Here is a 25,494-nt window from a genome sequence, read left to right as displayed (position 1 = left end):
GACTGTCTCTGGAGAGCACGTTACAGTGCAAAGGAACTGGGTTAAAACCTCTGGTCCCACCCGAAGAGGGAGAAACTTAATGAGTGGTGGAACAGAGTTATAGGCATCTCTCTTTCTTTCTTTTTTTTCCTTCATAGCCTTTTTAAAAAATATTTATTTATTCCCTTTTGTTGCCCTTGTTGTTTTATTGTTGTAGTTATTATTGTCATCGTTGTTGGATAGGACAGAGAGAAATGGAGAGAGAAGGGAAAGACAGAAGGGGAGAGAAAGACAGACACCTGCAGACCTGCTTCACCACCTGTGAAGTGACTCCCCTGCAGGTGGGGAGCCGGGGGCTCGAACCGGGATCCTTACGCCGGTCCTTGTGCTTTGCGCCACGTGCGCTTAACCCCTGCACTACCGCCCAACACCCTCTCTCTTTCTTTCTATCTCCTCCACCTCTCTCAATTTATCTCTGTCTCTATGCAGAAAAATAAGTAAAATTTTAAATAAGAAAGCAAATCCATATTAATGGGAAGTAAATAAAACTGACTTTTAGGGTTCATGAAAACTAAGGCAGTTACTAAAGGGAAGAGGTCCCACGGGAGGATAGACTAAGGTTTCCAGCTGGTGTGGTGACACAAGGATTCTGGAGGTGAGCACAGTAAGTTGTATGCACACAGCTCTTTAGGTATGAACCTACACTCCTTCATAAAGCAAAAATCGTTTAAAATCAAGTGATAGGGAGTAGTCGAACACAGGGGAGCACAAGCAGTATGAGGCACGGTCCAGCTGTTTGAAACCACACATACTGATGCATATATCCACAACACAGCTGAATGAAAGCAAGGCGCACAGACGAGTTTACGACAGAGCAAGATGAAAAGAGAAAAGCTCATCAAGCAGCGAGTCTGTCTAGATGTGGAAGGAACACAGAAGAGCTTTCATTTTCTTTTGCATGGTTTTATTTTACATATTATTTATTTACTTATCATTGGATAGAGATAGAGAGAAGCTGAGAGGGGAGGGAGAGAGATAGAGAGGGATAAAGACAGAGAGACACCTGCAGCCCTGCGTCACCACTCGTGGAGCTTTCCCCCTGCAGGTGGGGACCAGGGGGCTTGAACCTGGGTCCTTGTGCACTGTAGTGTGTGTGCTTAACCAGGTGTGCCACCACCTGGCCCCCTTCTTTTACATTCTTAAAAAAAAATTATGAGATACGCAGACTAGTTAGATGGAGGGCTACATAGGAGACTTGTGCCAAAGATCTATTTATTAGCGAAAGAAAGAAAAAGAGAGAGAACTAGAACACCACTCCAACACATGCGATGTCGGGGATCGACCGTAGGACCTCACGCTTCAGAGTCCAATGCTTTGTCCACTGTGTCACCCCATGGCTCCTTGTTACTGTTTAAATGTATTTACTTATGTATTTATTTTTGCCTCCAGGGTTATTGCTGGGGCTCAGTGCCTGCACTATAAATCCACTACTCCTAGAGGCCATTTTTTTCCCTTTTGTTGCCCTTCTTGTTTATCGTTGTTGTTGTTGTTGTTGTCATTGTTGGATAGGACAGAGAGAAATGGAGAGAGGAGGGGAAGACAGAGGGGGAGAGAAAGACAGACACCTGCAGACCTGCTTCACCGCTTGTGATGCAACTCCCCTGCAGGTGGGGAGCCGGGGTTTCGAACCGAGATCCTCACTCTGGTCCTTGTGCTTTGTTTGCGCCACCTGCGCTTAACCCGCTGCGCTACCGCCCAACCCACTACTTACTTTATCTTAATGAGAGAATTATAGAAACACAGAAAGACGGAGTCGGGCTGCACTGTCATTTGCTCTGTGACTCAAGGACATGGTGCACTGGTAAAGCAAACAGGAAGTGGCTATGGGATTATGGAAAGGGGGTTGAAGCTGCAAGCACTGTGAAAACAAGAGGAGATGGAGGAACTCCAGTGGTGACTACATCACTAGGACACAATACAAGGGTTGAGAGCACAAACTCTCAAGTCACACTGTCAACATCCAAATCCTGGCTCCACCCCAGATGTGTGACTTTATGCAAGTAATTTAACCTCTCTCCGTCCTGGGACCCTCACTGGTAAGATGCAGAAACTTCACTATCTTTCTCATAGGCTTCTGTGAGCAATCACAAAATTCATGTATAAAGCACCAAACAGAAGAGTGCCTGCTAGACCTCCACAGCTCCTTCCATATGTGCTGCTGTTACCCTTAGTAGGTGATGGCAGAAAGGTATTGAATTTCCCGCATATAATAACTCGCAGTACGACAGTGCCCAAGATCAAAGAAACAGCATAACTAAAATCCCTGTTGATGGTGCAGGGCCATCCGTGGTGCGCTGGGTAGGGCACACGTGTCACCATGGTTAAGGGCCAGCTCCTCATGGGGCGCGAGCGCTTCCACACTACGATCATCCTCTCTGGCATTATGCTATTCCACTGCAGAATACTGTGCCCCAGTATGGTTCCATAGCCCCCATGTCCACTTGGTCGATTCCAAATTATATTCCTCCATGAGGATAATTTCTGGAACCATCCGTTCCACCCCGGTTCCATGGCTGCCAGTTCTTAGCAACATCGCCCCGCCAGATATTCGTTGGGATGCGGCATCATCTAAGTTCATTTCCCACGTCTACGCTCGACCGGACCTGCCAATATACGCAGAAATCTTCGCCCACCCTGTCCAACGCTTGACGTCTCGTCACCCAATCTGGTCCCCTACGCCTACACTGAACTTCTCTGTTCCAGACTCTTGGAAACAGAGCTGGCAGTCAGCTGAGGTAAAGAACAAACACCTCATCACAGACCCCTGCAAGCGTCCACCCGGCTTTGACCTAGCACGTTATGATCGGGCCCTCCTCAATCGCTATCGAACAGGCCATGGCCGGTGCACCGCTATGTTCCATCGCTGGGGAGCCAGAGATGACCCGAACTGCCCCTGCGGCTCCAGACAGACTATGACCCACATAGTCAACGACTGCCACCTCTCCAGATTCAAAGGAGGTCTCGAAACTTGACATCAGGCTCAACCTGATGCTGTTGACTGGCTACGGAAGAAGGGCAAACGCTAGAAGAAGAAGGGCTCAGGTTCAAGCCTGGGTGCCACCTGTAAGGGGGGAGTGAGGGGGAGCTTCACAAGCAGTGAATCAATGGTGCAGGTGTCTTCCTTTCTTCTCTAAATTCCCCCTCGCCTCTCTTTTTCTGTTCTATAAAATAGGAAGGAAGAAAAGAAGGTTGGAAAGGAGGGAGGGGAGGAGGGAGAAAGGGGGCGAAAAGAAAATGGCCACGGGGGTGGTGGATTAGCCATGCAAACATCAAGTCCCATGGAGAACCCTGGTGGCAATTAAAAACAAATATAAGTCTGCTGGCAGCACAGGGAACAAAACGCCAAGAACCAAACGGGTGATCTAAATCTCAGATTAGCAAGTTGCAACTTCTGAGCCTCTAGCTAACAAGTTGTTACCTTTTTTAAATCGAACCTCTCTCCTTCCTGTTTCCCCTCCTCACTCCTGCCCCATGCAGCTTCCTCTCCTGCAGACACTCAGCCAGGCGAGCAAGAGCCTCTTACTCCGCCATGTCCCGGAAAACCCACAGGTGCACCTCCACCTCCCAAACTTCCTCTGGAAAAGGCCAGTGACCAAGTCGGGGATGGAGAGGAGCAAAGTCAAGGGTGCGAGCGAGCGAGTCTGGAAGGGCCTCCATCCACGTTCCTGCCCTTTGGGACGAGTCGCTGAGCGCAAGGAGCCGCGTCCATCTCTGCAGCCGGACAGTCTGCGGCGGGACCGGGAACCGGGCCACCCGCTCCCCCGACGACCCTTTCGGGTCAGAACCCCCTCGGGGAGACTGGGCTTCCGAGCAGCATGGAGGACGGAATCCCGGAAGGTCACCTGCCGGAGCCCCGCCGCGGGCAGCAGCAAAGAGAAAAGAAAAGCCTCTTTCTTTTTGTTGATCTCTTTATTTTACATCGGAGCACTGCTCAGCTCCGGCTTATGGTGATGCGAGGGGTTGAGCCTGGGACCCCAGAGCCGCAGGCATGGGAGTCTGTCTGCAGAACCATCCCGCCGTCTCCCCCGCCCGGGGAAAGCCTTCCGCCCCCCCCCCCCCGCCCGGCTCCACCTAAAGCTTCGACGTGGCGACGCCCGAGAAACAGCGACTCGCGAGCAGCACACGCACACACGCTTGTGGCCACTGAACTGCGATGACACGTGACACACGAGTTACACGACCGCGGCTCGCAGCCCCCAGCCACCGGCGTCGAGCCAGCCCCAGCCGCCGCGCTCCTCGCATTCGCCCGACTCCCCGCCCGCGGGTTCCTTCCGCTAGGCCCCCCGCCCCCAACTCCTCTCACAGCCCCGGGAAGGGAGGGGAGGGGGCGGCCGCGGGAGATGGGAGAGGCCGGGCGGCAGGTGCGGCGCACGCAGGCTCACCTCTGCTCGCGTCTCCTGCTCTCCGCCACGGCTCGGACCTGAGTGACAGGACTTTGCGGGGCCGAGGGGTGGGTCCTGCCCAGAAAGGACCCCTGGCGTCCGCCTGCGGGATTGCGGGCTGCCCGCCGCCCGCCTGACTAGAAACCCCACTGCTTCCCCCTTGCACCGCCTCCCCGATGGGCCTCTTGTCCGAGGCAGTCTGTCCCCGCCCCTTAGTCTGAAGCAAAGGGCAGACCTTCAGGGGTCCGAGGCAACCGGGCCTCTGGATTTTAGTCAGGCAGCACGTCGGACGCCTGTCCCGGCCAGTCGGCAAGAAGACAAGTCCTCCGCTGGGCCGCCGCACTGGGAGCGCTGACCACTTTCGTCCTCCAGCTCAAGATGGTGGCCTCGCGGGCAATTGGCAGCCTCCGCCGCTTCGCCGCTTCCAGGGCATTCCGTCCCCACGGTGAGCCCTGGCTGAGTCTCGGGGGACGGCGGCTGCGGAGATCGGGGTGCCCGCGACCCGCGTCGCGCTTCCTGTCGCCGCGGCGCCCCGTCCCCGCCCCGGGTCCCAGCCTGGACGGCGAGGTGGGATGCTGCCGCGGGCGCCGCTCCGGGGCCCCTGCGCGGGAACTGACACCTGCCCCCGCCCCCGGCCTCTCGCAGCCGCGACGCTTTCCGGCCTCGGTACCCTTGGTGTGTCCGAGTCGTGCCCGGGGCCTCAGCGCTTTGCCCAGGTCTCCCGGGGCCCGCGCCCCTCGTGCTTGCTTGCGCCTTGGCCTTGGACTTGTCCCCTCTGCACCGGAAGCTCCCGGAGGACCCGGACGGTCCGGGCTGTCCCAGGGCTGCGGCTCCCCTGCACCTGGCTCCTAACAAGAGCTGCCTTAAAAACTGGTTTGGGAGGAAATGAGCCACCCTCGCAGATTAACTTCACGTTGGTTTTCACTTTCGACCATTTTATTTATTTATTTATTTAAATTTTTAAATATTTATTTATTTATTCCCTTTCGTTGCTCCTGTTGTTTTATTGTTGCAGTTATTACTGTTGGTGGTGGTGGTGGTGTCGTCGTTGTTGGATAGGACAGAGAGAGATGGAGAGAGGAGGGGAAGACAGAGAGGGGGAGAGAAAGACAGACACCTGCAGACCTGCTTCACCGCCTGTGAAGCGACTCCCCTGCAGGTGGGGAGCCGGGGCTCGAACCGGGATCCTTACACCGGTCCCTGCGCTTTGCACCGCCAGCGCTTAACCCGCTGCGCTACCTCCCGACTCCCCATTTTATTTACTTACTTATTTTTACCACATTCTTTACTGAAGCGCAGATCTTACAAGTTCCAGAAATCCCGGTGTGAACTATAGAGTGTGTTGCATTTCAACGGGAGTTTCTTGCTTAATAGAGGCATTATTTTTTCTAATGGACAAATGGCTGTAGCTTAAGGAATAAGCTTGTTTAAAGAACTATCGATATTTCTAATTTTGTTTCTGACTCTACCCGATCAGTTTGCATTAGTTTTAGTATCTTGTTCTCTTTGGGCCAGCAGTGAAAGGGTTAAGCTGGACGATGGTAGGGAAAAAAAAAAATCAAGGATTTTTCCTTCCATCTCATCTGTAAGGTGAAGTGTGACTGTTTATTGTGTGCTGTATTTAATACCGATTACACAGTTAGTCCTTTAATGCGTAATATGCCTTCTTCCTGAACCACTAGGGTACTACTATTCTCTTGGGAAATAGGTGAAGTCTTCGCTTACTGGGAACGGGTTGAATTTTGTATGATTAAGTCGCATTTGCGTTCTTTTTTTTTTTTTTTTTTTTAATTTAAGAAAGGATAAATTAACAAAACCATAGGGTAGGAGGGGTACAGCTCCACACAATTCCCACCACCCAATCTCCATAACCCACCCCCTCCCCTGATAGCTTTCCCACTCTCTGTCCCTCTGGGAGCATGGACCCAGGGTCATTGTGGGATGCAGAAGGTAGAAGGTCTGGCTTCTGTAATTGCTTCCCCGCTGAACATGGGTGTTGACTGGTCGGTCCATACTCCCAGCCTGCCTCTCTCTTTCCCTAGTAGGGTGGGTCTCTGGGGAAGCTGAGCTCCAGGACACATTGGTGGGGTCTTCAGTCCAGGGAAGCCGTTCTTATGTTGACCATCATTTTTACTCTCCACAGGACTGCCATATTTGTGTATTGCAATAAAAAAAAAAATTGGGAACAAGGGCAACAAAAGGGAATAAATGGGTAAATATTAAAAAAAAAAAAAAAAAGGAATCGGGCAGTAGCGCAGCGGGTTAAGTGCAGGTGGCGCGAAGCGCAGGGACCGGCATAAGGATCCCGGTGCCAGGCCCCGGCTCCCCACCTGCAGGGGAGTCGCTTCACAGGCGGTGAAGCAGTTCTGCAGGTGTCTGTCTTTCTCTCCCCCTCTCTGTCTTCCCCTCCCCTCTCCATTTCTCTCTGTCCTAACAACGATGACATCAGTTACAACAACAACAAAAAAACAAGGGCAACAAAAGGGAAAATAAATTTTTTTTTAATTATGGAATGTTAAAATGCAAAGATTGGTGAAAGGAACTAAGAAAAATGCCCACCCATCTACCTACTGTTAGCATTTTATCATCTCACTGACAGTTTGGTTTTGTTTCCTGTGTTTTAGCTTATGGTTTACCATTCTGGAAAGAAGTCAAATGTTTATTTTTGTTCTTGTCCTAAAGTAGTTCTTATGGATTAGCAGTTTGTCTCAACACTAAGCTGATTGTCAGCTCACACGGTTTCTCCTCACTCTAACTAGCTGGGTGACTTTGGACTAATACTTGAACTGGCCTTTGGTTTTGTTATTTGTGAAATGAATGATTGAGGCTACAGGTTTTCATCGACATGGAGAGTAGCATGACAAAGCAATTGGAAGTTCCCCTCCCAGGCAATATATTTCTAAATCGATTTTCTCATTTCTATCACCTTGCAGATAATATTAGTGTTATTTTAGGTGTAAAAGGGATTTTCATGAGATAAATGCTTAGTAATACTATTGGCTCTTTTCAGCCCTGAAGAACTATGATCTCTATATTAGAATTTTTAAAGTGATTTTTTCACTTTATGTGTCTAATTAACTTGCTGAGTTGTCAGGAAAGTCAGATGCATTTTTGCATAGAGAAACATAAAAAAATACATCATGACTTTTTCAACAACCCAGTAGTTTCCTATGTTTGTTTGGAAACACATACGTATTTGTAAGTGTATACTTTGCATTATTTTTACTCATAAAAAAAGGACTGGAGGCTGGGTGGTGGCTCTCCAGGTTAAGCGCACATAGTACTACTAGGAAGGACCCCTCAAGGACTAGGGTTCAAGCCCCCACTCCCCACCTGGGGGGGTCGCTTCACAAGCAGTGAAGCGGCTCTGCAGGTCTGTCTTCCTTTTCCCCTCTTTCCCCCCCTCCTCTCAGTTTCTCTCTGTCCTATCAATAAAATAGAAAGAGGAAAAAAAAAAAAAAGAAGGGGCTGGGTGGTGACGCACCTGATTGAGTGCACATGTTACGATGTGCCTGGACCCAGGTTTGAGCCCCTGGTCCCCACCTGCAAGGAGGAAGCTTTACAAACGGCGAAGTAGTGCTGCAGGTATCTCTCTGTCTCTCTCCCTCTCTATCACCCCTTCCCTCTTGATTTCTGGCTGTCTGTCCAATAAATAAATAAAGATAATAAAAAAAGAAGAAAGAAAAAAAGAAAGAAAGAGAGAGAGAGAGGAAAATGTCTGCCAGGAGTGGTGGATTCATAGTGCAGGCACCGAGCCCCGATGATAACTCTGGAGGCAATAAACGGTTTTTAAAAAGGATTTATTGTATTTACTTGCTTCTTTAAATAACAATGTACATATTGAGAAGCAAATTAAAAGTGGTCTGTCCGCCTCGATTGCCATTGATATTCAACAGATGGGTCCTTAAATTTATGCCAAGAGTCTCCTAAGTATCTAATGAAACTATGACGGATGCTGCCCAGTGATGACATTCTCCTGATGCCAACTTGCAGTTTTTGAAATTGCAGCCTATTTCTGCTTCCAAGAGTGCTACACTTCTAAATAGGACCATTAATGAAAATCACATTTTGACCTGCATATCTTTCGTGATTCCCATCCCTCTGCTAAGTGCCTGCTCTAGTGATGAAATGGTTTTACAGGAAATGAATTAGAGGCCAGTGCCTTAGTAGATGATATATATATGTGGTCCAGGAGGTGGCGCAGTGGGTAAAGCATTGAATTGTCAACCATGGGGTCCTGAGTTCGATCCCCGGCAGCACATGTGCCAGAGTGATGGCTGATTCTTTCTCTCCTCCTAGCCTTCTCATGAATAAATAAATAAATTATTTTTTAAAAAGTAGATGATATATATATATATTTAATATTTATTTATTCCCTTTTGTTGTCCTTGTTATTTTCTTGTTGTGGTTATTATTGTTGTTGTTATTGATTGTTGTTGTTGGATTGGACAGAGAGAAATGGGGAGAGAAGGGGAAGACAGGGGGGGAGAGAAAGACAGACACCTGCAGACCTGCTTCACCGCCTGTGAAGTGACCCCCCGCAGGCGGGGAGCCGGGGGCTCAAGCCGGGTCCTTGTGCTTTGCACCACGTGCGTATTTATTTTTATTTTTGAAAGAGACTGAGAGAGAGAAAGACACAGAAGAAACACCAGAGCACTACTCTGCTGTGGCTGATGGTGGGCCAGGGGACTGAGCCTGGGACTTCAGAGCCTCATGGATGAGAGTCTCTTTGCATAGCTATTATGCTATCTACCCCCCCAAAGCATTTTCTTTCTTTCTTTCTTTCTTTCTTTCTTTCTTTCTTTCTTTCTTTCTTTCTTTTTTTTTTTTTTACCAGAGCACTGCTCAGCTCTGGAGGGACTGAACCCTGAACCCCATTCCTTTGGAGCTTCAGGCATGAGAGTCTCTTTGCAAAAATCATTATGCTATCTAACCCTGCCCCCTAAAGGCATTTTCTTAGTTGAATTATTTTTTTATATTTATTTTCCCTTTTGTTGCCCTTGTTGTTTTTCATTGTTGTTGTAGTTATTATTGTTGTTGTTATTGATGTCGTTGGATAGGACAGAGAGAAATGGAGAGAGGAGAAGACAGAGAGGGGGAGAGAAAGACAGATACCTGCAGACCTGCTTCGTGAAGTGACTCCCCTGCAGGTGGGGAGCCCAGGCTCGAACCGGTATCCTTATGCCAGTCCTTGCGCTTTGCTACCACCCAACTCCCCTTGGTTGGATTATTAAGGTGACTACAAAGTAGGGAAAAGGTTCCTCTCGCTTGCTGGCACAGTAAATGTAGGCTAAAGTGCACCCAGCTCCTTCAAAGTAAGCTCCCCAGATAAGGCTTAGGCTAAGCAGGGTGCCAAGAGCAAAGCTACCTGATGCCCAGCATGATTTAGCTGAGTGTTAACTTGGACTTCTTCAAAAATGTTTATCCGTTTACTGACTAGCTCTGTCTTTTTGTATCTGTTGATTCATAGGAGATTCTTTTTTTATTCCCTTTTGTTGTCCTTGTTTTTTATTGTTGTTTTTGATGTTGTTGTTATTGTTGGATAGGACAGAGAGAAATGGAGAGAGGAGGGGAAGACAGAGAGGAGGAGAGAAAGACAGACACCTGCAGACCTGCTTCACCGCCTGTGAAGCGACTCCCCTGCAGGTGGGGAGCCGGGGGCTCGAACCGGGATCCTTACACTGGTCCTTGCGCTTTGCGCCACATGCACTTAACCCCTGCACTACCTCCCGACCCCCTCATAGGAGATTCTATGTGTGTAACAGGTAGATTAACGGATAAAGTAACTTAAACTTTGCTCGCACTTGCCGACTGTCTCAGACATTCAGTCTCTGACACTGCAACTCCACCAGCTGTAGTCTTAGATGTTCTTGAGTTGAGATAGGACAGTTATGTTAGGTTATGAAGATGCCAGAGCTAAGGCACTTATCTTCTGATAGACTTATTTCCATATTTATGTTTCTTGGTTTCTGTCTGTCTTCCCACATCAACCTTCCTTCCCTGCATTCCCATTCAGATGTACGCTACCTTCTTCTAGCTAGATCACATATTCTCCACTGGAATTTCTCTTTTACAGAGAGAGTTCTTTTTATGCCAGGTCTGCTTTCACCTTGTCACTTATCTCCACTTAGTGGAAACTGTTTCCTAATAAGCATATACCTTATTCCCTCAGGATGTAAGGGCCACAGATGCCTCACCTGGTAGAGCTCAGTGGTTACCATGTGCAAGGACCAGGGCTTGAACCCTGGGCCACCACATGAGAGCGCCTACAGGAGGAACCTTCACAAGCAGTGTCTCTGTCTCTCCCCCACCCCTATGCCTCACACCCTTTATTTAAAGGAAAGGAGCTAATGGCCACCCACCCGGAGCTATGGAGTGCTGCAGGCTGGGGGCCTCTTCCACCTTGGTAAGGAGAGGGGAATATAAGTGCCAGATAAATCAGGATTTTGTTTTATTTACTGTTTGTTTCTGATTTTTTTTCCTTTATTGGGGGATTAATGTTTTACATTCGACAGTCAATACAGTAGCTTTTACATGCAAAATCAGGATTTTTTTTGTCTTTTTTTTATTCATGCCAAGTATCTAGATGTAATCACAGTAAAAGCTTTGTTAGGTCAATGACTGTGACGTGACGTCAGATTTGTGAATTATAATCTTCCCACTACATAACAAAGTTGAATTTTAGTTTAGGAAGGCATCTGTTATAGATGCTAGGATGATTGCAGAGCAAAGTAGTAAATACTGCAGATTAAAATTTCATCTAGAAAGGCCTGGGTGCTGGCACAGCGTCTAAAGCGTGGCACAGTCATACGTGAAGCCCCGTATCTGAGTCCAGCATCTCATATGCCAGAAGGATGCTAGGATTCTTGCTTTTATTAATTAATGAATAAATACATTTTTAAGTGAAATTAAATCGGGGCTTGGAATTAAGGAATATTGGTCCTGTGCTAGCCTCCAGAACAATCTGCTTACTGCCTCCAGAGGACTGTTGGATGAGAGTAGGGAGAGGGACGCTTTTAATGCTGGAAAAGACGTGGAGTAAGGGCCAGGAGATGGCTGGCACAGCATGCTGAACTTGAAGGCACAAGGTTCCAGGTTCAGTCCCTGGCAGAGTGATGCTCTGTCACTTTCTCTTAGACTTTCCGTCTCATGTTAATGTTGATTAAGGGAGTTGGGCAGTGGTGCACCAGGTTAAGAGTACAGAGTGGCAGGGCGGTGGCACCCCTGGCTGAGCACACTTGTTGCAAAGCACAAGGACCCAGGTTTGAGCCCCTGCAGGGGGAAAGCTTTGCAAGTGGTGAAGAAGGGCTACAGGTGTCTCTCTGTTTCTCGCCTTCTCTATCACCTCCTTCCCTCTCGATTTATGGCTTTCTCTATCCAATAAATAAATAAACTTTTTTTTTTAAAGTACATAATATGAAGCACAAGGATCCAATTTGAGTCCCCGGCTCCTCACCTGCGGGGGTATGGGGGAAGTTTCATGAGTGGTGAAGCAGGCCTGCAGGTGTCTCTGTCTCCTCTCTTTCTCTATCTGTCTACACCCCCCTCTCAATTTCTCTCTATCCTATCCAAAAAAAGGAAAAAAATGGCCACCAGGAGCAGTGGATTCATAGTGCAGGCACCGAGCCCCAGAGATAACCATGGAAGGAGAAAAAAATTATGGATAGAATAATGTCCCAAACATGGACATTTTGCTTTGATTCCCCAATGTCCCTGACCTTCTGCTATCCAGAATCCGGATTACAAGGCCCTCTGTTGGCACTTGTTTTGCCATGGTTTGTGTTCAGAAGGTCATCATCGTCAATATACTCGGGAACCTAAGCTAGTGGTTAGGGGAGAAGGAGGAGGCACGGAGCTGATCTCTGCTGCCCTCTGGGCCGGGTTCTTGGTGAGTATAAAGTAGGGAAGTGCCATGTGGAGTGTTAAACTTACAGTAGCCACTACTGTCCTTTGAGTTTACTCTGGGTAACACTGGAAAGTCTGTCTCTGTAGAAGAACAATCAAGAAGACATGGCTGCTGAGCCCATTATAGTTGAGCTAATACTTGGAGGAATTTTCAAGTGATGCTGTAGCTCATTCTTAAGATTACTTATTTCCTAGCATATTTCTGTCACATTGTAACCATGACAAATTCTGCACACTTACTGTCTGAAATAATACAAATTTAATATCTTGTAGTTATGGATGTCAGAAGAGAGCCTTGTGGACTAAAATCAAAAGTGCTGAGAGGACTGTTGATCGTGAACTCTCCTAAGAGGGAATCCATCTCCTCGCCTTTTCTAGCTTCTGCAGGCTGCCTGCATTTCTTAACTACTTCCTCCTCCAACGCCAGGAATGTGGGGCCAAGTCCTTCTCATGCTGCCAGTTCTCTGGTCCTCTTTGTCTCTTTCTTCCCTTGTGCAATTTCACTGGGTCTAGCTGGATCATCTGGGATAATATCCCTATGTGAAGGTCGACTAATTAGCACCCCTAGTTCCGTTTGCAGTCTTAATCCTCCTCTGCTGTATACCTTGGCATATTCATGGTTTCTGGGAATAGAAGCATCTTTGTGACACCATTCTACCTTCTGAATAACTGTATCCAAGTAATCCTATGACCTGACATTCATGGAAAAGTTTGTGTAGTAACTACAGTAGTGGCCTAGAATACATTATTCTAATTCTGTTATTATAAATTCCAGCTTTGTCACTATATAACAATGTCTTAGTTGTATTAGTATAAACTTGCTGAAATTCTGTTTGGTAAAATAATATATATTTTTTAAAGAATAATAAAAGCTTTTTCCTTGCAGGTTATATTTTTCGCAACTTTACAGGGTCCTCTGCTTTGCTTGGTAAGTTTAACTTCTTGTTGACCTTTTATTTATTTATTTATTTATTTATTTATTTACTAGATTTACTTAGTAAGAAACATCTTTTAAAATCAAAACTTCTTCTCTTTTTAGCCAGAACTCATATTACCTATGGAGTCAAAGGGGATGTGGCAGTTGTTCGAATTAACTCACCCAATTCAAAGGTAAATAATTTGTTATTCTAGGCCAATGTGAAAAAAAATAAACCCACCAATGTGACAGTCACTTTGCATGTGAATTTGTGCTTTTCCTAGTTAGATAAGAGTTTGACACATTGTCCCACAAAGATAGTTTTTCTGAAGCAAAGGTCCTTATTTAATCTATAGACATAGCATGTCAGATTAGCATGGAAGATTACTAAAAGCTAGCCTTCTGTTACCATGTAGAAAGTGGAGAGTTATTAGACAGTAGCTGGAATAGCTTTGTTATCACCTACTCATCTTAAATAGGAGCTTATTAAGCCAGCTTTCCTCTCTAGCTGTCACTACTAGTAGGTTGGCTGGGCTAAATGTGGTGGTTGGCTCTTCAGTTTCTTATAGGACATGGATGACTGCAGTTCATTGGAAGTCAGACTCAGTTCAAAGCAGAACATTTATTTTTGGCAACTTTAACAAAATGTGTCGTATTGTTCCAGAATCTCACCTGTATTTCTTTTGAGTTCCATTTCAAGAGTTTATGCTCTTCCCCCACATCTAAAATTGGTGTAGCTGCTTCATATTTCAGAAATGTAACCAGAGACCTAGATGATATAGAAGGACCTCGGGGCCAGGCGGTGGCACACCTGGTTAAGTGCACATACTACACTGTGCAAGGACCGGGTTCAAGTCCCTGGTCCCCACCTGCAGAGGGAAAGCTTCACAAGTGGTGAAGCAGGGCTGCAGGTGTCTCTCTGTCTCTCTCCTTCTCTATCTCCCCCTCCCCTCTCGATTTCTCCTTGTCTCTATCCAATAATAAATAAATAAAAAGAAAAATTTTTTTTAAAAAAAGGACCTAGATGAAAGCAGTTAACAACTACCACAGGAGCCGGGTGTTGGCACACCTGGCTGAGCACATATGTTACAGTGTGCAAGGACCCAGGTTCAAGTCCCCAGCCCCCACCTACAGGGAGAAAGCTTCACAAGTGGTGAAGCAGGGCTGCAGGTATCTGTCTGTCTCTGTCTCCCCCTTCCCTCTCAATTTCTGGCTGGCTGTATCCAATAAATAAATAAAGATTAATTAAAAAAAAAACTACCACAAATAAAGAAAAATAAAAAACACTTGCCTTTCATTAGAGGGAAACAGGGGGCTGGGGAGATAGCATAATGGTTATGCAAAATCCTTTCAAGCCTGAGGCTCTGAGGTCCCAGGTTCAATCCCCAGCACCACCATAAGCCAGAGCTGAGCAGTGTTCTGGTTAAAAAAAATAAAATAAATAAAATTAATTTTAAAAAAAATAGAGGGAAACAGGACAACCACTGAGCAATTATCCAAACTTAAGAAACCCCCCCCAAAAAAAAAAAAAAAAAAAAAAAGCCTTTCTGGAGAGCTCATGCCATACCATGCACAAGGCCCTGGACTCAAGCTCGGGAACCACATGGGAGCACCATGATGCAAAGAGAAGCTTCACGGATGATGAAACATCCCCACTGCCCCGGCCCCTCTCTATCTGCAGTATAAGAATGCAGAAGTCATCCCAGAAGCAATGGGATTCTGCATGCATAAGGTCCTGCTCTAAGAATAAAATTAATTGCTTTTAATTGAGGGGGGGTACAGAGCACAATTTCACCGTTTTTTTTTTTTTGTTTTTTTTTGCCTTCAGGGTTATTGCTGGGGCTCGGTGACTGCACTACAAATCCACTGCTCTTATTATTCCCTTTTGTTGCCTTTGTTGTTTATTGTTGTTGTTACTGCCATTGTTGTTACCTAGGACAGAGAAAAATCGAAAGAGGAGGGGAAGACAGAGAGGGGGAATAGAAGGACAGACATCTGTAGACCTGCCTCACCGCCTGAAGCGACTCCCCTGCAGGTGGGGAGGAGGGGGCTCAAACCGAGATCCCTACACTGGTCCTTGTGCTTTGTGCCACATGCGCTTACCCTGCTGCGCTACTGCCCAGCGCCCCCCACCATCTTGTTAACTGTAGTACAGAGAATTAAAATGTTCAGTGAGAAAGGCAAGTGCTCCACCACTGAGCCACCTCAAGCTCCCAGAATTTTCAGAAGTTGAGAATATATGCCTGTCATTGGAAATTTTTTTTAAATATTTATTTTCCCCTTTGTTGCCCTTGTTTTTTTATTGTTGTAGTTATTATTGTTGTTGCTGATGTCGTCATTGTTGGATAGGACAGAGAGAAATGGAGAGAGGAGGGGAAGACAGAGGGGGAGAGAAAGATAGACACCTGCAGACCTGCTTCACCGCCTGTGAAGAGACAGCCCTGCAGGTGGGGAGCCGGGGGCTTGAACCAGGATCCTTCTGCCGGTCCTTGCGCTTTGTGCCATGTGCGCTTAGCCCACTGTGCTACCGCCCAACTGCCAGGAAATTTTAAAATAATAATAATGAAAATGGCAGTCCAGAGATTATCACTTTAACCAATTTGAACAAATAATTACAAATTTAAGATCATCTTGGATGTCTGATTTTAATGACTTTTTACATATGTTACATAGCTATTTCTCATACCAATAAATGTAGACTTATTTAATTTTTTTTTAAATCTTTATTTATTTGCTGGTTGGAGACCGTCAGAAATTGAGAGGGAAGGGGGTGATAAAGAGGGAGAGAGACAGAGACATCTGCAGCACTGCTTCATACTTGTGAAGCTTTTCCCCTGCAGGTGGGGATGGGGACTCGAACCTGGGTCCTTATGTGTGCTCAACCAGGTGCATTACCACCAGGCCCCTAGACTTATTTATAGTTTGCATGGGATTCACACTTTTGGAATCTGGCCCTGAGTTCCTCCTTTGAGCAGACCTATTTTTCAAGGGAGATGTGTGTATAGAAGACCAAAGCTAGGAGTCGGGCGGGAGCGCAGCGGGTTAAGCGCAGGTGGCGCAAAGCGCAAGGACCGGCTTAAGGATCCCGGTTCCAGCCCCCGGCTCCCCACCTGCAGGGGAGTCGCTTCACAGGCGATGAAGCCTGTCTGCAGGTGTCTATCTTTCTCTCCCCCTCTCTCTTCCCCTCCTCTCTCCATTTCTCTCTGTCCTATCCAAAAATAACAGCATCAATAGCAACAACAATAACTGCAATAATAAAATAACAAGGGTAACAAAAGGGAATAAATAAATATTTTTTAAAAGAGTTGACATATTATAAAAAACAAGACCAAAGCTACCTGAACAGAAAGCCTCTAGTGTTTTGTTATTGTTGTCTGTTTGTTTTTATTTTTTCCTTCCTCTGCTTTTCTTTCTTCTAACAGTAGAAATGGACATGCTAGGGAGTCGGGCTGTAGCGCAGCGGGTTAAGTGCAGGTGGCACAAAGCACAAGGACCGGCATAAGGATCCCGGTTCGAACTCCGGCTCCCCACCTGCAGGTGAAGCAGGTCTGCAGGTGTCTATCTCTCCTCCTCTCTGTCTTCCCCTCCTCTCTCCATTTCTCTCTGTCCTATCCAACAACGATGACAATAACAATAATAACTACAACAATAAAACAACAAGGGTAACAAAAGGGAATAATAAATAAAATATTAAAAAAAAAAAAGAAATGGACATGCTAGATAAACATGTTTCTTACAATCAAAATAGCAGCTGATGGTGATTTGTCCATTAGGCACTTTGAATTTAAACTGTCAAATTCATATGTATTTCCCTTTGGCAGGTCAATACACTGAATAAGGAACTGCAAGCAGAGTTCACAGAAGTAATGAATGAAATCTGGGCTAGCGATTCAATCAGAAGTGCCGTCCTTATCTCATCAAAACCAGGCTGCTTTATTGCAGGTGCTGACATCAAGTAAGTTTTAGGAAGCTTGAAGTCACTCATCTTGACTGCGAGGATATTGCTTAGGCCCAGTCAGTCTTCCTCTCAAGAAAATGTTTGGTCCCATGAGTATAAGAAAGTTGATAAAAATAGAGATGTTTGCTACTTAAACCATCTAAGACTAATTATGGCCTTTCCTTAAAGAAGTCAAAAGCAATTCAAGAAGGAATTTGAATAAAATGAAAGTGCTATGAATATGCCATTTTTAAAAAGATTTATTTATTATTTTTTAAATGTTTATTTATTTATTCCCTTTTGTTGCCCTTGTTTTTTATTGTTGTAGTTAATATTGATGTCATCATTGTTGGATAGGACAGAGAGAAATGGAGAGAGGAGGGGAAGACAGGGGGAGAGAAAGACAGACACCTGCAGACCTGCTTCACCGCCTGTGAAGCGACTCCCCTGCAGGTGGGGAGTCGGGGGTTCAAACTAAGATCCTTAAGCTGGTTCTTGGGCTTTGCGCCACATGCACTTAACCTGCTGCGCTACCGCCTGACTCCCAAAAAGATTTATTTTAATGATGAGAGAAAGAGAAAGCAAACCAGCGCATCCCTGTAGCATGTGGAGTGGCAGGGCTCACACCTGTGACCTCACACCTATAAATCCTGTGCTCTGCCACTTAGCTACTGGCTGATTTTTTTTTTTCAATTCGAGCTTAAAGGTTATAGGTCCCTGCAAACAACTTGGAAGACTTTTTTTCTTCTGTCATTGTGATTATTTTTATTCTGAAAGCTACCTCATAGTGAGAATGTTATCTGACAGTGAGAATACTTACCAGAGATGATTTCCTCAAATGCAAAGTTGTAATCTAATGATTTATTAGAGACACAAAAATGAATTATGGGGAGTCAGGTGGTAGTGCAGCGGGTTAAGCACAGGTGGCGCAAATCGCAAGGACCGGCTTAAGAATCCCTGTTTGAACCCCCAGCTCCCCACCTGCAGGGGAGTCACTTCGTCTATCTTTCTCTTCCCCTCTGTCTTCCCCTCCTCTCTCCATTTCTCTCTGTCCTATCCAACAACAGCAACATCAATAACAACAGCAATAAAAAAAAAAGGGCAACAAAAAGGAATAAATAAATAAAAATAAAAATAAATGAATTATGAAACTTGTTTCATGTCCTCTGGATCCGCTCTTAAAAAAAAGAGATGTTATTGCAGATATACTCAGTACCAGATAGCTGTGTAGAGTAAAACAAGGATGTGACAGAGGAAGTTTGAAACAAAAGTAGGCTAACCAGTCTCACCCTGGTTTTTCCCCATCTCTGTTTTCGTGGCTACTGTAGTATGCTTGCCGCCTGTAAGACCTCTCAAGAAGTAACACAAGTATCACAAGAAGGACAAAGAATGTTTGAGAAACTTGAGAAATCCCCAAAGCCTATTGTGGCCGCCATCAGTGGGTCCTGCCTGGGAGGAGGACTTGAGGTACAGAATTGCTCCAAAGTCATTGGCATGCTGTCTAGTCATTGGTGGGGTTCACAAGGTATATAAGCCTTTAGGCCACAGTATTGTGGGAAAGTTCTGAGTAGCATCGATGTTTTTGTTTGTTTGTTTGTTTGTTTGTTTTGTTTTATTTTTCTCCACTGTCAAAACTTCTGGATAGGTTTTAATCCTTACTCTGCATGGCACAGAGCAAGTGAACCCAGCTGAAGCTTTAATTTACAAATGAAAAGATTTGAGCTGGATTTCTCTGGTCTCATTCATTCAAGTCTAGATATCTAATTCAAGTTTGTAGGGCAAAGATTCAGAAGGATGATTCATGCTCTAGGGCTATTTAATTTTAATTAAGAGACACAAAGTAGGGTGGGGGAGATAGCATCATGGTTATGCACAGACTCTCATGCCTGAGGCACTAAAGTCCCAGGTTCAATCCCCTGTACCACCATGAGCCAGAGCTGGGCAGTGTTCTGGTGTTTCTCTCTGTGTGTGTCTCTCTCTGCATCTCTCGAAAGAAAGAAAGAAAGAAAGAAAGAAAGAAAGAAAGAAAGAAAGAAAGAAAGAAAGAAAGAAAGAAAGAAAAAGTAAGGGACCGGGAAGTAGCAAAGCAGGTTAAGCGCACAGGGCACGAAGCCCAAGAACCAAAGTAAGGATCCTGGTTCAAGCCCCGGCTCCCCACCTGCAGGGGGATCACCTCATAAGCAGTGAAGCAGGTCTGCAGGTTTCTATCTTTCTCTCCTCCTCTCTGTCTTCCCCTCCTCTCTTGAATTCTTTCTGTCCTATCCAATAACAATGACCCCAATAACAACAACAATAATAACAACAATGATAAATAACAAGGGCAACAAAAAGGGAAAAAATAGCCTCCACTAGCAGTGGATTTGTAGTGCAGGTACTGAGTCCCAGTGATAACTGTGGAGGCAAAAAATAAATAAATAAATAAATAAATAATAAAAAACCCCGCGAAGTATACATGTCTAAGTGCTTTGTAAGTAGTAAATATTTGAGACAAGAGATACTAGACTGAAAGGAAAGAGAAGAATATTTCTTGGTCATTTGTCACATGCTGGACTCTGGTCAATAGTTTCTTATATATTCATGAATATATTAATATATTTCATGTCTTTTTTATGGAGAATTGCACCTGACCTGAAAAGATGGGCAGAGCTGGATTAGCCAGAAACTAGTGAGGAAATATTCCACGCGGGTGTAATGTGAGCAAACAGAAAGATAGGCAAAAGTTTCTGGGACACCATAAATGGACCTTCTTGGTTAGAAAAGAGTCTCTGTGGGGCCCAGAGCTTTTAACCTGGGGTACAACTGTGTGTACATTTTCTTTCTTTCTGAAGCTCTTATTAATGAGAGAGGAGCAGGGAAGAGGGAGAGAGAGAGAGAGAGAAGAAAAACCAGAGATCACTCTGGTACTTGTGCTGCCAGGGATTGAAGGACCTCACGCTTGAGAATCCAATGCTTTGTCCACTAAGCCTTCTCCTGGACCCACTGTACATTGATCTATTCAGAGTTTCCATATCTCCTATTAGACTATTTAAGGAAATCAGCAACCCAGGGAGAGGGTAATAAAATAGGAGAAAAGCATAAACAGAATCGCAGTAACTATCACAAGCCAGCCTGAGGAATTTTCATTTATAAGTAACCTTTAGACTGCCACGGCTCCTTACATGTTGCAGATGTATTTCCTAACATCTCACTCCTTTTTCTCTTTTTGAAGCTTGCCATCGCATGCCAATACAGAATAGCAACCAAAGATAGGAAAACAGTATTAGGTGCCCCTGAAGTCTTGCTGGGGATCTTACCAGGAGCAGGAGGCACACAAAGGCTGCCAAAAATGGTGAGTTTAAGATCCCCTTGTGAGCCTTAGAACCCTGAGACCCACACACTCTGGGAGAAACAGCTCCTCTTGTACAAAACTCATAATGTGGTATTCCTTGTAGTTTTTCGAGAGCAAATGAAATATGTTTATATAAATCAATGATCAATTTCTATTCCTGGTGTTTATTTGTTTCATTTTCAACTTTCTTCCTTCCTCTCTTTCTTTCCTTCTTACTTTCCTTGATCAAAATTGTTGCTCAGGGTCCTTTGTTAGTTCTTGGAGAACTGAGGATTCCCCTGAAGGAAAGAGAAATAAGATAAATACCTTGCTTTCCCAGAGCTTATAGCTCAGTTTGTCCAGTTTCTGCAGAGTACCATCTGATCAGTGATCAAATCCTCGGGTCATACTTGAAGTTTAATATAAGGAGCAAACCTTGCCCCTTGTTATTAGATTTGAATATTAGATTTCATTGTAGTATTCTATGGAACCAAAAGAGATCCATCCTGGTTTTGAATTCATAAGGAGAAGGGAAGGACAGACTTGGAGGCTGCAGATCAATCTCTTCCTTTAAGATGTATTTATTTCATGAGAATATATAATGCACACATTTAGTAAACACAACAGTATTTCTCTAACTGATAAAAATTATTTGTTCCAAAGGAGAAAAATCCTACAGAGTGAATTAAAAGAAGAGATAAAGATGATTTTTACTTTAGCTAGAGGTTTGTAACCCCCAAAATTACCTAAATGCATTATTATTTTTTTAGCATTATTGTTATATAACACCGTTCAGCTCTAATTTTTGGTGGATGCTGGAAATTGAACCTTGATCTGCAGAGCCTCAGTCGTGAAAATCTTTTGCATAACCATTATGCTGTCTCCCTGGCCCCAAATGTATAAAATCTGTTAGTTAATAACATTAAAATACAGTTTGAGTTTTCTCATTTCAGTATTAATCTTGCTCACTGGAATTATTTGAAAACTAAATACAGAGGGCAAAAATATAACTTGGGGGCTGGGCAGTGGCACATCGAGTTAAGCGCATGTGGCCCAAAGCACAAGGACCAGAGTAAGGATCCCGGTTAGAGCCCCCAGCCCACCTGCAGGGGGGTGTCACTTCACAGGCAGTAAAGCAGGTCTGCAGATGTCTATCCTTTTCTTCCCATCTCTGTCTTCCCCTCCTCTCTTGATTTCTCTCCATCCTATCCAACAACAATGATAATAATAACAACAATAACAATAAACAACAAGGGCAACAAAAGGGAAAAAGAATAGCCTCCAGGAGCAGTGGATTTGTAGTGCAGGCACTGAGTCCCAGCACTAATCCTGGAGGCAAAAAATAAAATAAAATAAAAGCAAAATATAACTCAGTGGTCAAGTACATATATTGTATAAGATTCTGTGTTCAAAGCCTGGCCTCTTAAAAAGAAGACAATAAATTATAACAGTCACTTTGATATTTTCCCCGTGTGTTCTGATCTTTGCATATTAGGTGGGTGTACCTGCTGCTTTTGACATGATGCTGACTGGTAGAAACATTCGTGCAGACAGAGCAAAGAAAATGGGACTAGTTGACCAATTGGTGGAACCCCTGGGTGAGTGTGAACCTTTGTTAGTGTTGGGCATTATGTGGTTATTCTCTTTAAAAAGTTAATCTGGGGGCCAGGTGGTGGCGCACCTGGTTGAGCGCACATGTTACGGTGTGCAAGGACCCAGGTTCGAGCCCCTGGTCCCCACCTGCAGGGGGAAAATTTCACAAGTGGTTAAGAGTGCTGCAGGTGTCTCTCTGTTACTCTCTCTCTCTATCACCCCCTTCCCTCTCAATTTCTGACTGTCTTTATCCAACAAATAAAGATTAAAAAAAAATTTTATGTACTTTAAAAAAATTAATCTGCTGCATATTAGTAAGAATAGAATGAGTAAAAGGTCTTACTAAGAAATGAGTCATTCTGATGAATTAAGTTTTCTAAGACAGCTAATACTAAATCATTTTTAGTATCATCCTGATTTCTTTCTTTCTTTCCTCCTTTCCTTCTTTAATACCAGTTTTTCGTTTTTCCCAGAGCACTGCTCAGCTCTGCTTATGGTGGTGCTCAAGATTGAAGCTGGAACTTGGGAGCCTCAGGCTTGAGTCTCTTTGTATAACCATTATGCTGTCTACCCCTGTCCAGTATCATCCTGATTTCAACTTTAATTTTTAATTTGTACATCAGGGAGAAGTATAGAATCAAATTGTCATTATTTTTTATTTTTAAATTGCCTATATCATTATCCTAGTGACCCTTGTTCACTTCTGGTGTTCGCTTAATACTGTAATAAGCATTATGAAATAGCTAACCTGGGAATATTAACAATAATAGATCCCTACTGATGTGCTCCCTTCCCGCCCCACGCCCCATATCCCGTATGATCTCTTTGCCTCCCCTCACCCAAGGACAATATTCTAGATTGTATTTATTCTTATGCATTTCTTAAAAGTCACCGTTTTGTCATCTGTACAACCTAAGTTAAAGCCCAGCCCTCACCACACAGAAGGAGAAACTTCACTGCTGTGATATCTTTCCCTCTATCCTTCAGTCTCTCTGTTTTACTCTTTTTTTTTTTAATTTATTTCTTTATTGGGGAATTAATGTTTTACATTCAACAGTAAATACAATAGTTTGTACATGCATAACATTCCCCAGTTTCCCATTTAACAATACAACCCCCACTATGTCATTTATCATCCTTCATGGACCTGTATTCTCCCCACCCACCCACCCCAGAGTCTTTTACTTGGGGGCAATATGCCAATTCCATTTCAGGTTCTACTTGTGTTTTCATTTCTGATCTTGTTTTTCAACTTCTGCCTGAGAGTGAGATCATCCCATATTCATCCTTCTGTTTCTGACTTATTTCACTCAACATGATTTTTTCAAGGTCCATCGAAGATCGGCTGAAAACGGTGAAGTCACCATTTTTTACAGCTGAGTAGTATTCCATTGTGTATATAGACCACAACTTGCTCAGCCACTCATCTGTTGTTGGACACCTGGGTTGCTTCCAGGTGTTGGCTATTACAAATTGTGCTGCCAAAAACATATGTGTACACAGATCTTTTTGGATGGATGTGTTGGGTTCCTTAGGATATATCCCCAGGAGAGGAATTGCAGGGTCATAGGGTAGGTCCATTTCTAGCCTTCTGAGAGTTCTCCAAACTGTTCTCCACAGAGGTTGGACCAATTGACATTCCCACCAGCAGCGCAGTAGGGTTCCTTTGACCCCACACCCTCTCCAGCATTTGCTGCTGTTACCTTTTCTGATGTATGACATTTTCACAGGAGTGAAGTGATACCTCATTGTTATCTTTATTTGCATTTCTCTGACAGAGACTTGGAGCATTTTTTCATGTGTTTCTCAGCCTTTTGGATCTCTTCTGTGGTGAATATTCTGTCCAAGTCCTCCCCCCATTTTTGGATGGGGTTATTTGTAGTCTTGTTGTTGAGTCTGGTAAGCTCTTTATATATGTTGGTTATTAAACTCTTATCTGATGTATGACATGTAAAGATCTTCTCCCATTCTATGAGGGGTCTCTTGGTTTGGGTAGTGGTTTCTTCTGCTGTGAAGAAGCTTTTTAATTTGATGTAGTCCCATAGGTTTATACTTGCCTTAGTCTTCTTTGTAATTGGATTCGTTTCATTGAAAATGTCTTTAAAATTTATGCGGAAAAGAGTTCTGCCAATATTTTCCTCTAAGTATCTGATAGTTTGTGGTCTAACATCCAAGTCCTTGATCCAGATCCACTTGGAATTTACTTTTGTATTCGGTGAAATACAGTGATTCAGTTTCATTCTTCTGCATGTTTCAACCCATTGTTTCCAACACCATTTGTTGAAGAGACTCTGCTTTCCCCATGTAATAGTCTGGGCCCCATTGTCAAAGACTAGATGTCCATAGGTGTGGGGCCTCATTTCTGGGCTCTCAGTTCAATTCCACTGGTCAGTGTGTCTATTCATGCTACAGTACCAAGCAGTTTTGATGACAATGGCCCTATAATACAGTTTGAGATCTGGGAGTGTGATGCCTCCAGTTCTGTTCTTTTTTCTCAACATTGTTTTGGCAATTCTAGGTCTTTTCTGGTTCCAAATAAAGATTTGTAACATTTTTTCTATTCTAAAAAATGTGCTTGGGATCTTGATGGGGATAGCATTAAATTTGTAGATGGCTCTGGGTAATATATTCATTTTGATGATGTTAATTCTTCCAACCCATGAACATGGAATATCTTTCCACTTCTTTGTGTCTTTTTCAATTTCTTTGAGTAGGGACTCATAATTTTCAGTATACAAGTCTTTCACTTCTTTGGTTAGATTTACTCCTAGATATTTTATTGTTTTTGTTGCTATAGTAAAAGGAATTGATTTCTGGATTTCAATTTCTTCTAACTTACTGTTTGCATAGAGGAATGCCACTGACTTTTGAATGTTAATTTTGTAGCCTGACACCTTACTGTATTGCCTGATGATTTCCAATAGCTTCTTGCTGGATTCCTTAGGTTTTTCCATGTATACTATCATATCCTCTGCAAATAAGGAGAGTTTGACATCTTCTCTTCCAATCTGTATCCCTTGAATTCCTTGCTCCTGCCTGATTGCTATGGCAAGAACTTCCAACACTATGTTGAATAGTAAAGGTGATAGTGGGCAGCCCTGTCTAGTACCTGATCTGAGGGGAAATGCTTCCAGTTTTTCACCATTGAGTATGATGTTGGCTGTAGGTTTGCTATATATAGACTCCACTATCTTCAGGAATTTTCCATCTATTCCCATTTTTTGTAGTGTTTTGATCATAAAGGGATGTTGTATTTTGTCAAAGGCTTTCTCTGCACCTATTGATATGACCATGTGGTTTTTGGTCTTGCTTTTGTTGATGTGGTGGATCACATTGATTGATTTACATATATTAAACCAACCTTGCATGCCTGGGATGAACCCCACTTGGTCATGATGAACAATCTTTTTGATAT

General features: G+C 44.3%; 2 protein-coding genes across 2 annotated transcripts in view; one reads left to right on the top strand and one right to left on the bottom strand.

The window, feature by feature from the left end:
* Positions 1-4,553, bottom strand: part of HADHB (hydroxyacyl-CoA dehydrogenase trifunctional multienzyme complex subunit beta) — a 46,259-nt gene extending 41,706 nt beyond the window's left edge. Inside the window, exon 1 of the mRNA XM_060186700.1 lies at positions 4,422-4,553. The gene's annotated coding sequence lies outside the window, so the exon portion shown is untranslated. The remainder of the gene's footprint in view (positions 1-4,421) is intronic.
* A 111-nt stretch (positions 4,554-4,664) lies between these two features.
* HADHA (hydroxyacyl-CoA dehydrogenase trifunctional multienzyme complex subunit alpha) overlaps positions 4,665-25,494 on the top strand; it is a 49,906-nt gene continuing 29,076 nt past the window's right edge. Inside the window, exons 1-7 of the mRNA XM_007532597.3 lie at positions 4,665-4,866; positions 13,213-13,254; positions 13,366-13,436; positions 17,064-17,197; positions 18,508-18,646; positions 20,388-20,507; positions 21,982-22,084. Of these exons, the coding sequence (XP_007532659.2) occupies positions 4,800-4,866; positions 13,213-13,254; positions 13,366-13,436; positions 17,064-17,197; positions 18,508-18,646; positions 20,388-20,507; positions 21,982-22,084 (676 nt within the window). The 5' untranslated portion in view covers positions 4,665-4,799. The remainder of the gene's footprint in view (positions 4,867-13,212; positions 13,255-13,365; positions 13,437-17,063; positions 17,198-18,507; positions 18,647-20,387; positions 20,508-21,981; positions 22,085-25,494) is intronic.

This window comes from Erinaceus europaeus, chromosome 3 (assembly GCF_950295315.1).
Source record: "Erinaceus europaeus chromosome 3, mEriEur2.1, whole genome shotgun sequence".
NCBI classification, from domain to species: domain Eukaryota; kingdom Metazoa; phylum Chordata; class Mammalia; order Eulipotyphla; family Erinaceidae; genus Erinaceus; species Erinaceus europaeus.
Note: the sequence above shows the minus strand (reverse complement) of the source record. Positions and strands in the feature narration are given on the sequence as shown.